Below are 12,406 nucleotides of genomic sequence, written 5' to 3'. Positions count from 1 at the left end.
TGTTCTCCAGAAACTGCCTACACACTTTGGCCACATGAGGCTGGGCATTGTCTTGAACCAGGAGGCACACATGGCCCACTGCACCAGCATAAGGTCTGACAATAACTGAGGATTTCATCTCAGTAACTACCGTATTTTTCGTACTATAAGATGCACCGGACAATAAGACACACCTAGGTTTTAAAGGAGGAAAATAGAAAAAAACTTAAAGAAAAAAATGTGGTCATGATGCACTGTTATGCAGGAGGGGGTCTGCTGCTGACACTGTTATAGGGGTAATGTCCCCCAATTCTGTATCTATATCTCCCATCCTGGTATATATATGCCCCCATCCTGGTGCCCCCTTTGTTATACGTGGCCCCCATTCTTATCCTGGTATACATTGTCCCCCATCCTGGTATGCATTGCACCCTCACTCCCATCCTGTTATGCATGGCACCCCCATCCTGGTATACATGGCGCCTCCATCGTGGTATGCATGGCACCCCCATCCTCATCCTGGAATCCATGGCCCTCTCATCCTGGTATGCATGGCACCCCCCCATCCTGGTATGCATGGCATCCCCATCCTGGTATGCATGGCACCCCCAGCCTGGTATGCATGGCACCCCCATCCTAGTATGCATGGCACCCCCATCCCGGTATGCAGGGCACTCCCATCCCGGTATGCATGGCACCCCCAGCCCGGTATGCATGGCACCCCCAGCCTGGTATGCATAAAACCCCAAGCCTGGTATGCATAAAAGCCTCAGCCTGGTATGCATGGCACCCCCCATCCTCACCCTGGTATCCATGGCCCCCTCATCCTGGTATGCATGGCACCCCCATCCCCATCCTGGTGTGCATGACATCCCCATCACCAGCCTGGTGTGCATGGCACCCCCATCCCCAGCCTGGTATGCATGGCACCCCCAGCCTGGTATGCTTGGCACCCCCAGCCTGGTATGCATGAAAGCCCAAGCCTGGTATGCAATGCGCCCCCAGCCTGGTATGCAATGCACCCCCAGCCTGGTATGCAATGCACCCCCAGCCTGGCATGCATGGCACCCCCAGCCTGGTATGCATGGCACCCCCAGCCTGGTATGCATGGCACCCCCAGCCTGGTATGCATGGCACCCCCAGCCTGGTATGCATGGCATGCCCATCACCGTTCGCACAAAAAAATAAAAGGATTCTACTCACCTTCCTTCCCTTTGCTCCAGCGCTGCGTCTTGTTCTTCTGCCTGCAATTGATCTCAGCATGTGAGTCGCGCATGACGTCACTGCCATGCCCCCCTCAGACGCCGAGACCAGGTGCCGGGACTATGGACGTGACGAGCAGTGACTATTCACTCTCCTTAATAGTGCGCACAGTGTCAGCCCAGCCACAGCTCCTGCAGCAGCCGGGCAATCACGTGTGCCCGCTAGTAAAGAGCATGAATATTCACTACCCCCACACCCATAGGAGTGGGGAGTAGTGAATATTCATGCACTTTAGTAAGTAGGCACACGGGACCGCCGAGCCACTGCAGGAGCCGGCTGCTGTGCTGACACTAAGCGCTATTAAGGAGAATGAATATTCAGTGTTCACCACGCCCATGGGCGTGGGGAGCAGTGAATATTCATTTTCTTTTAACAACGGCACACGCAAGAGCTACAGCCGCCGGCTCCTGCCTCCTGTGCCCTGCTCATCCGCCGCTGCCGTTCCCCGCCCATCCACAGACACAGCAACAAGTATACATTCAGACTATAAGACGCACCCCCCACTTTCCTCCAAAATATTGGAGGAAAAAAAGTGTGTCTTATAGTCCGAAAAATACAGTAATAGCAGTCGAGGTACCCATGTGCTATCATGTGGAGGTTTGTGCGACCCTCGAAAAATATGACTTTCCAGACCATTACTTACACAGCAACAAGCTGGACATGCTGGAGGATGTTACAGACTGCAATGATGGACCGACCAATTTGTTTTTTTCTGGTGAATGTCATTTGGCCTGCTCAGAGCTGGGTTTTGAGTACAGGTCCACTACAGAACATCGGGTTCTCATGCTTCCTCATGCAGGCTGTATGTCAATGTATGATCCTGATGAGACTTTGGTTTCCTGGAGAATCTTCTCACAGACCTGGATCAGGTCACTGAGCTCCTGAACAGTTTTTGGTGCTACTCAACCTCTTTGGATGCACTAATATATATTGCCCCAAAGGTTCTCACCTGGTCAGGTCTCAGAAACATTTGGCCCAGTATATAGCATCAATGCCTTTATCATAAAGGAGGTTTGTGCGACCCTCAAAGATATGCGTCCATTGATCAACACTGACCCAGCGGAAATCTGGTCTTGCTGGAGGATGTTGCAGACAGTATAATGTTTTACAGGGCGCAATGGTGGACTGACCGGTTGTTTTTGTGTGGTGAATGCTATTCAAGCTGCTCGGGACTGGGTTTCGAGCACAGGTTCCACTACTGGACATGGGGTCCTCATGCCACCCTCATGGAGTCTGTGGTGACAAGGACATTGGCAAAATGCAAAGCGACAGAAGTATCTGGAAGTCTAAGTAGAGAGTCATTGTCTGTGCCCATCACCTTTAAATCCATTCCTTGTTTGGGGGGTATCTTTCTGTTACCTCCAGTACACCGATTGTGACTTTCATTTGCACCAAAGCAGGTGACATTGATTTTGTAATCGCTTATGCTTCGTAACTGGACAGATTGATATCCTTGAAGTTTAATTGACTTGGGGTTATATTGGAGCATTCTCCTCTAATGCCAATGTGAATATTGCCTATCCTTACTATTGAGCAAATTGTTTTAGACCCTCCTATCACTGTTCTTGACCAGGATTCTTTTTTAATACAGTACGGTATAAAATGTCCTCTTTTTCCTACAGACAAACATTGACCATGTTTGGCAGATGAGTAGACAATTGAAAAAACCTATAGTGGAGTACGTGGAGATTGTTCCTGTAGATGGGATGCCTGTTCACAATTACAGCTCACAAACACTCAACTCTACAGAGCTGGCACAAAAGATTTTAAGACAGAAAATGGCTGAGGTTAGTTATTCCCAGCATAAAATAATCTCTTTATTTGTAGGACAAAATTAAAGGGGTTTCCCCTCTAGTTTAGAAGTTGTTGTCAATGTTCCCTGGTTGGGGTAAGAAAAGAAATAACTCACCACCTGGACCGGCGCCTCTCCTCCTCACTCACTATTGAGTCCCCAGCATGTCTCAGAGTATCCACACCCAGAGGAGGTCTCCATGATTACTGCATCCAATCAGCAGCCTATGATCAGCTGTAGTGAGAGTGGAGGAGCGGCGCTGGTATGGTAGGCTACTATAAGATTTTTTTTTCTTACCCCACACTGGGCCCATTGGCCATAAGTTCAATGACTTGTAAAATAAGTTAAACCCCTTAAAACCGCATTCCTCACACCACCTCTTTTCCTGGCACTTAAGAATTTGGATTGTTTGGTTTCTCTGGATACTGTGTCCTTTCCTCTTTTTTACAGAGCAGTCGGTACACTGATGAAGGTCCTATAGACCGAATTGTCTCCACTCTTGTACTATGTTGGACTGCTATTAAAAACGTAAAAAGTTTCTATCTTTTTGAGTGCCAAGTTTTTTGCAAATTATGTTCTCTGTTAGGGTGAGAGAACTCTGTTAGCTATCCTCTGCACTGGCGAATAGAGGATGATCCCAAGTGGCTTCATGTAGACATGAGTTGTTTTAATAATGATCAATTCAAGTGATAAAAATCAGACACAAGTCCTTTCTTATAGAAGCCATGGCTGCAGTCAACTGTCGAATTATTTGGTGGCTATTCAGAGAAAGCCAAGTCCACCAGGACTAACTTCTAAATCAGGGTCCAAATAACGTGTGACTTCATGGTAAACTTACACTAATAAATTGAGACTCTTAAAATGTATTTTATTTTCAAATGAATTATTTTTCTTGCAGGGACCAAACCAGAGATACTCCTACTGTCTAGATCACCAGTCAGCTACTGTGAGCCCAATAGATGTTATAGAGGAACTGAAAAAAAGAGCAGCAAAGTCTAGAGAGGAATGGATGACACCGAGTGGTTTCCTGTATCCAGGATTTAGAAGCAGCATTGAAAGCAACCAGCACTCCAAAACACCAGATGATGCTCGGATCCTGGAATTAACCAAGGTATACAATGCACTAAAAGATTCACATGCTTGCGTTAATGGTGTCATTGTGGTAACTTTATATAGCCTATAGAAGATGTACAACACTTATTCAGAGTGAATTTTATTAGAAACATTACTTTTATAGAATCCATTAGCCTCTTACTGACATATGATGTACTGGTATGTTGGTTCACTGACTTTGCGGCTCAGGAACTGCCAGCAGATGATAGCTGTGTTATTCAGTCATCATCTGCCTCGAACATCCGCGAGTGGCGCTCCGCCCGTAGTTGCTAATATGTTGGATGATGTTGACAATCTGTGACTCAGCATTTACAGCGCACGACCTGGGGGGAGTGCTGTTCTAACTGCCCATCTGTGCTTCCGCAATGCAATCGTGGGGAGCCAATAGGCTGTTATGATAGTCAGGAGCCTACTGAAGACCCCCGTGCCTATCATGCCTTTACTCCTACAAAAGCCAACCCATGGATGGCGTTCATAGGATACTGTGATTTTTGCTATACATAGCAGTACGGTTGTATTGCTGTGTATAGTACAAGCGATCAGATGATTGCAGGTTCAAGTCCAAGAAAGGGACTACAAAATATATATGAAAAATGTATAAAAAATATATATCCCCCTTCCATTAAAAATAAACAAATTAATTTAAATGACATTTTTCAAATTTTCAATGCCCTTGGGATTTTTTTCCCGCTTTCACGTACATCACGTGATGAAACAGATGGTGTCATTCAAAAGTACAATTCATCCCACAAAAAACAAACACTGTACGACTATGTCAACTGAAAAATTAAAAAGTTATGGCTCTTGGAAGAAGGGGAGGAAAAAAACTAAAGTGCAAAAACAGAAAATCCCCATGTCAGGAAGGAGTTTAAAAAAAAAAATACATCACAGATATAAGGACATTAATATAAAGTATAATCATAGCGAACACAGATTTACAAGTATCCATTCACACTGAAAATGCTGAAAAAGTTATATTTTTTCTTCGGTCAGTTAAAATTACTAATATTTTGAGCAAAAACAGAGGTAATATAATGTAAAAATACATAGTGAGTAACACTCACATTTAAGCAATTAATACACAATCTCTAGATGGATGGTCGCAACCCTATGCATATTTCTCCTTTTGCTTTGTCAACGGATTACTAAAATAGAGCCGTAATATGTTTATAAATGTCACTTAGCCAATCTGATTTCAACGTGCATGTATGGACCCACCCAGGGCTGTGGAGTCGGTAAGCCTAACCTCCGACTCCAACTCCGACTCCTCAATTTCCATGACTCTGACTCTCCGACTCCCTCATACACGGCTCATGCTTAAGTGATAAATTTACTGTAGCACAGATTCATCTCAGCTAAAAGTCCTGACCGTTAGATCAGGAATAGGACAGACATTTATAGGACATTTCATAAGTTTCCCAAACTCTTATGAAACAAATATTCCCCACAAACTGCATTGAACTACTGTACCCAATTTATTATATATTTTATACCGATTCTGACTCCACCAAAATGGACACCGACTCTGACTCCACAGCCCTGGACCCATCTTGCCTCATGAGAAGCTGGCATCAAACTACATCTTCTTCTATTTGTTCCAGGTTAGGGTAATTTGTGTGTCTTTTAACAGTAGATATCCACCCACCATGTTGCCTAGCCGGCACATCCGGTACTTATCTAGATAATGGTGTGCCACACATGTGAAACTCAGTCTAGCGAAGGCAGAAGTGACACTCATGCTCTTTATCTAAATCTGTCTTAATATTGGTGCATGGCAGTGGGCTGTGTCTTCAACTATGGAGCAAACGTGACCGTACACGCGATGTTTGCACTCAAATTATGCATGCTATAAGCAAAAATGTGCGCACTTACACACCTGGTCTGCTATCAGTGAGGTTAATAATGGTTATCCAAGGAATATTCTGCCATGGTAAATGGACTTAGGCAAATCATCAAGATCCGTTGCTGGCAGCTTCATTGGCAATTACGGACAAATGACGTCCCAGATTTGCTCAATGGGAGACAAGTCTGGAGATGCTGCAGGTCATGGTAGCATGTGTGGACCACGCAGGCTACTCATAGTAGCACCAGCAAAAATATTCTCTTTAAAACCAGCTACTATAATACTTTGAGGAGTAGCTGTACCATTGGTTCCATCACTAAATCAATGCAATGTTAGCTGTTAGTACACCTGGAATAAAAACTATTCAAGCGTATATTATGCCACCCCACACCATAATCTCAGGACGAGGACCGGTGTCACTTTCTCATGTGAAGACCTTATCTTCATTGCCACATGATCTCATCAGATTTGAAAAATTGCTCCTTGTGATCCATGCTGTACTGTAAGTGAAATTTGACGTCACATGCCAAGCCTAAGGCATCAAACAGTGTCCACACAAACCATCAGAAGGTGTTTGCACAACATTGGGCTACTAGCAAAACGTCCGGCTACAGGTGTCCCATCGACCTCATGCCACCACACTCAAAGGCTTATGATGAAAGAGCAAGACAATAGAGGCTGGAATGGAGGTATATCCTCTTTAACGATGAAGTGCTCATACTCAATGCTGAATATGATATTTTGAAAATTTTGTTTCTATTTTTTCATCATTTGCATGTCTATCGTTTCTGTGATTTTTATTGCTTCCATGACTTTTTCTTCTGCAATTGTTGGTGTAATTTTAATGTTGAGGAGTATTTGTTTCTCTGGTTATTGAAGTAGAATTATAAGTATTTTGTAACGTTGTGAGCTATTATTGACAAATGCATCAAGTTTATGCAGAGACTCAATATTTACAGTGTTAATTCCTTATTTTTCAAGACTTTTGCCTTCACCCTGGCAGCTGGATATCAGCTTCTGGGCTAAATACTGACTGATGACCGCCCATTCTTACCTAATTAGTGCAAAGAGTTTATCACAATTTCTATGTTTTTGTTTGTCCACCCGATTTTTGAGGATTGATCACAGGTTGTCAATGAGATTGTGATCTGGGGAGTATCCTGGCCATGGACTCAAAATGTCATTTAACATATATATTTTGTTTAACGAGACACTAAGTTATCACTTTTATCTTGTGACACGGTCTCCATCTTACTGGAAAATGCATTGTTCATCACCAAATTGCTAGACTTTTAGAAGTTGCTCTTGGAGGATGTTTAGATCTCTTTTTTTATTCATGGCAGTGTTCCTAGGCAAAATCAGCCCATTCCACAGGATACTTCACTGTTGACATGACACAGGAGGACTCCAAGTAGCGCTCACCTTTTCTTCCTTGGACAATTCTTCATCTTGATGTCCCAAATAGTCTGAAGGGTGCTACAGGAGAGAAAATAACTTTGGATGAAGTACAGGGGATTGGACTGCAGAGGACTTTGGTTAAGTTATTTTCTCTGATGAAGCCCCCTTAAGATTGTTTGTCACATCTGGAAGAATGATCTTTTGGTGCACAGTAGTGGCTTCTTTGCAGCAATTCGACAATAGAGGTCTGCTTTTCACATTCTCTCCTGTTGATGTTGGTATGTTACTGCTACTTCATGTCTGTCCATTATTTTTGAGGGCTGTTATCTGAGCTGCTGTCAATTTGCTCTTTCTAAGGCTGATGAACTTAATCTCTGCAGCAGAGTTAATTCTTGTTCTTCCTTTCCTGTGGCGGTCCACATAATGTTAAATAATTGTGACAAATGGTATTCATGATTGCACTTGAGATTACCTTCAAGACTCTAGAAATTTTCCAGATTGCCTGACTTTCATGTCCTAAAGTAATGATGAACTTTCATTTCTCTCTCCTTAGTTAAGTGGTTCTTGTCATATTCTGGTTTGGAACAGTTGTGTAATAGGTTACAGCAACGTCATAGTAAAACTGGTACTCTGTGTGTGTGTGTATGTATATGTATATATATATATATATATATATATTTATATATATATATACACACTGCTCAAAAAAATAAAGGGAACACTTAAACAACAGAATATAACTCCAAGTCAATCAAACTTCCGTGAAATCAAACTGCCCACTTAGGAAGCAACACTGATTCACAATCAATTTCACATGCTGTTGTGCAAATGGAATAGACAATAGATGGAAGTTATTGGCAATTATCAAGACACACTCAATAAAGGAGTGGTTCAGTACCAATGCTTTCTGGCTGATGTTTTGGTCACTTTTGAATGTGGGTTGTGCTTTCACACTCGTGGTAGCATGAGACGGACTCTACAACCCACAGAAGTTGCTCAGGTAGTGCAGCTCATCCAGGATGGCACATCAATGCAAGCTGTGGCAAGAAGGTTTACTGTATCTGTCAGCGTAGTGTCCAGAGGCTGGAGGCGCTACCAGGAAACAGGCCAGTACACCAGGAGACGTGGAGGGGGCTGTAGGAGGGCAACAACCCAGCAGCAGGACCGCTACTTCCGCCTTTGTGAAAGGAGGAACAGGAGGAGCACTGCCAGAGCCCTGCAAAATGACCTCCAGCAGGCCACAAATGTGCATGTGCCTGCACAAACGGATAGAAACCGACTCCATGAGGGTGGTATGAGGGCACCGACGTCCACAGATGGGGGTTGTGCTCACAGCCCAACACCGTGCAGGACGCTTGGCATTTGCCACAGAACACCAGAATTGGCAGAGTCGCCACTGGCGCCCTGTGTTCTTCACAGATGAAAGCAGGTTCACACTGAGAACATGTGACAGACGTAACAGAGTCTGGAGACGCCGTTGAGAGCAATCTGTTGCCTGCAACATCCTTCAGCATGACCGGTTTGGCAGTGGGTCAGTATTGATGTGGGGTGGCATTTCTTTGGAGGGCCGCACAGCCCACCAGGTGCTCGCCAGAGGTAGCCTGACTGCCATTAGGTACCGAGATGAGATCCTCAGACCCCTTGTGAGACCATATGCTGGTGCGGTTGGCCCTGGGTTCCTCCTAATGCAGGACAGTGCCAGACCTCATGTGGCTGGAGTGTGTCAGCAGTTCCTGCAAGATGAAGGCATTGAAGCTATGGACTGGCCCGCCCGTTCCCCGGACCTGAATCCGATTGAGCACATCTGGGACATCATGTCTTGCTCCATCCACCAATGTCACATTGCACCACAGACTGTCCAGGAATTGGTGGATGCTTTAGTCCAGGTCTGGGAGGAGATCCCACAGGAGACCATCCGCAACCTCATCAGGAGCATTCCCAGGCGTTGTAGAGAGGTCATACAGGCACGTGGAGGCCACACACAATACTGAGCCTCAATTTGACTTGTTTTAAGGACATTACATCAAAGTTGGATCAGCCTGTAGTGTGCTTTTCCACTTTAATTTTGGGGGTGACTCCAAATCCAGGCCTCCATTGGTTAATAAATTTGATTTCCATTGATGATTTTTGTGTGATTTTGTTGTCAGCACATTCAACTTTGTACAGAACAAAGTATTCAATGAGAATATTTCATTCATTCAGATCTAGGATGTGTTATTTGAGTGTTCCCTTTATTTTTTTGCGCAGTGTATATATATATATATATATATATATATATATATATATATATATATATATATATATATACATACAGTGGGGAAAATAAGTATTTGATCCCTTGCTGTTTTTGTAAGTTTTCCCACTGACAAAGACATGAACAATCTATCATTTTAAGGGTAGGCTAATTTTAACATTGAGAGATAGCATATCCCAAAAAAATCAAGAAAATCACATTGTATATATTAGATACATTTTTTTGCATTTTGCAGTAGGAAATAAGTATTTGATCCCTCTGGCAAACAACACTTAATACTTGGTGGCAAAACCCTTGTTGGCAAGCACAGCAGTTAGAATTTTTTTGTAGTTGATGATGAGGGTTGTGCACATGTCAGGAGGAATTTTGGTCCACTCCTCTTTGCAGATCATCTCTAAATCATTAAGATTTTGAGGCTGTCGCTTGGCAACTCGGAGCTTCCACTCTCTCCATAAGTTTTCTATGGGATTAAGGTCTGGAGACTGGCTAGGCCACTCCATGACCTTACTGTGCTTCTTTTTGAGGCACTCCTTTGTTGCCTTGGCTGTATGTTTTTGGTCATTGTCTTGCTGGAAGACCCAGCCATTACCCATCTTCAATGCTCTTACTGAGGGAAGGAGGTTGTTGGCAAAAATCTCGCTATACAGGACCTCATCCATCTTCCCTTCAGTACGGTGCAGTCGTCATGTCCCCTTTGCAGAAAAGCACCCCCAAAGTATAATGTTTCCCTCACCATGCTTCACGGTTGGGACTATGTTCTTTGGGTTGTACTCATCCTTCTTCTTCCTCCAAACACGGCGAGTTGAGTTAATGACAAAGAGCTCAATTTTTGTCTCATCTGACCGCAGCACCTTCTCCAAATAACTCACAGAATCATCCAAGTGTTCACTGGCAAACTTCAGACGGGCCTGCACATGTGCCTTCTTGAGCAGGGGGACCTAGCAGGCACTGTGGGATTTTAAACCTTTAAGGCGTAATGTGTTACCAATGGTTTTTTTGGTGACTGTGGTCCCAGCTGCCTTGAGATCATTAGCAAGTTCCCCCGTGTAGTTTTAGGCTGATCTCTCACCTTCCTCATGATCAAGGATACCCCACAAGGTCAGATTTTATGCTGCCCCAGATCGAAGTTGATTGACAGTCATTTTGTATTTCTTCCATTTTCTTACTATTGAACCAACAGTTGTCTCCTTCTCACCCAGCAAAATCCTACATATGTGACACATAAACTGAATTATTTATAAAATATAACATTTATTGAATCGATAGAAATGATAAAACATACATAAAGAGATAAAATGGGGAAAGGTAACACAATATCATATCCTCGTCAAAGCCCCTGGCGAAACGCGCGTTGGATTTGGTTACCTGGGTCAGTACAAGTTTCATTATTATTATATTCTCTGTTTTTGTATACCATGCTTATTAACTTATGATGCAGCACCTTATATCCATATCTATGGAGTCTATAATTAGCACTATGCACTTTATTTCAGACTTTATTTAAATGCATGCTGCATATTTATGTTTATGTTTTGCTTGGTATATAATGAATTGACTATTTACATGTAAAAACCACAATATAATTACTGTCTTACCCAGTTACCTCTCTATTGTGTTACCTTTCCCCATTTTATCTCTTTATGTATGTTTTATCATTTCTATCGATTCAATAAATGTGATATTTTATAAATAATTCAGTTTATGTGTCACATATGTAGGTTTTTTCAGATATAGACACATTAACGTCTGAGCATATTTATATACAGTTCTTATATATTTCCTTCTCACCCAGCGTTTTACTTATGGTTTTGTAGCCCATTCCAGCTTTGTGCAGGTCTATGATCTTGTCCCTGACATCCTTAGAAAGCTCTTTGGTCTTGCCCATGTTGTAGAGGTTAGAGTCTGACTGATTAACTGAATCTGTGGACAGGAGTCTTTTATACAGGTGACTATGTAAGACAGCTGTCTTTAATGCAGGTAATGAGTTGATTAGGAGCGTCTAACTGGTCTGTAGGAGCCAGAACTCATAATGGTTTGTAGGGGATCAAATACTTATTTCTCACTGCAAAATGCAAATAAAATTATCTAATTTATACAATGTGATTTTCTTGATTTTTTTCTTAGATATTCTATCTCTCAATGTTAAAATTAACCTACCCTTAAAATTATAGACTGTTCATGTCTTTAACAGTAGGCAAACTTACAAAAACAGCAAGGTACTTATTTCCCCCACTGTATGTGTATATATATATATATATATATATATATATATATATATATATATACAGTACAGACCAAAAGTTTGGACACACCTTCTCATTTAAAGATTTTTCTGTATTTTCATGACTATGAAAATTGTACATTCACACTGAAGGCATCAAAACTATGAATTACCACATGTGGAATTATATACTTAACAAAAAAGTGTGAAACAACTGAAAATATGTCTTATATTCTAGGTTCTTCAAAGTAGCCACCTTTTTGTTTGATGACTGCTTTGCACACTCTTGGCATTCTCTTGATGAGCTTCAAGAGGTAGTCACCGGAAATGGTTTTCACTTCACAGGTGTGCCCTGTCAGGTTTAATAAGTAGGATTTCTTGCCTTATAAATGGGGTTGGGACCATCAGTTGTGTTGTGCAGAAGTCAGGTGGATACACAGCTGAATAGAGTGTTAGAATTTGTATTATGGCAAGAAAAAAGCAGCTAAGTAAAGAAAAATGATTGCCCATCATTACTTTAAGGAATGAAGGTCAGTCAGTCCG

The 12,406-nt window shown here is 42.6% G+C and overlaps 1 protein-coding gene across 1 annotated transcript in view; it reads left to right on the top strand.

Moving 5' to 3' along the window:
- CFAP92 (cilia and flagella associated protein 92 (putative)) overlaps positions 1-12,406 on the top strand; it is a 186,505-nt gene that overhangs the window by 132,999 nt on the left and 41,100 nt on the right. Inside the window, exons 13-14 of the mRNA XM_073644476.1 lie at positions 2,865-3,029; positions 3,933-4,145. Of these exons, the coding sequence (XP_073500577.1) occupies positions 2,865-3,029; positions 3,933-4,145 (378 nt within the window). The remainder of the gene's footprint in view (positions 1-2,864; positions 3,030-3,932; positions 4,146-12,406) is intronic.

The sequence above is a fragment of the Phyllobates terribilis genome, unplaced genomic scaffold, assembly GCF_046119375.1.
Source record: "Phyllobates terribilis strain yellow unplaced genomic scaffold, ASM4611937v1 Scaffold_8__6_contigs__length_399053987, whole genome shotgun sequence".
Classification (NCBI taxonomy): Eukaryota; Metazoa; Chordata; class Amphibia; order Anura; family Dendrobatidae; genus Phyllobates; species Phyllobates terribilis.
This window is presented reverse-complemented; position numbering and strand designations above follow the sequence as displayed.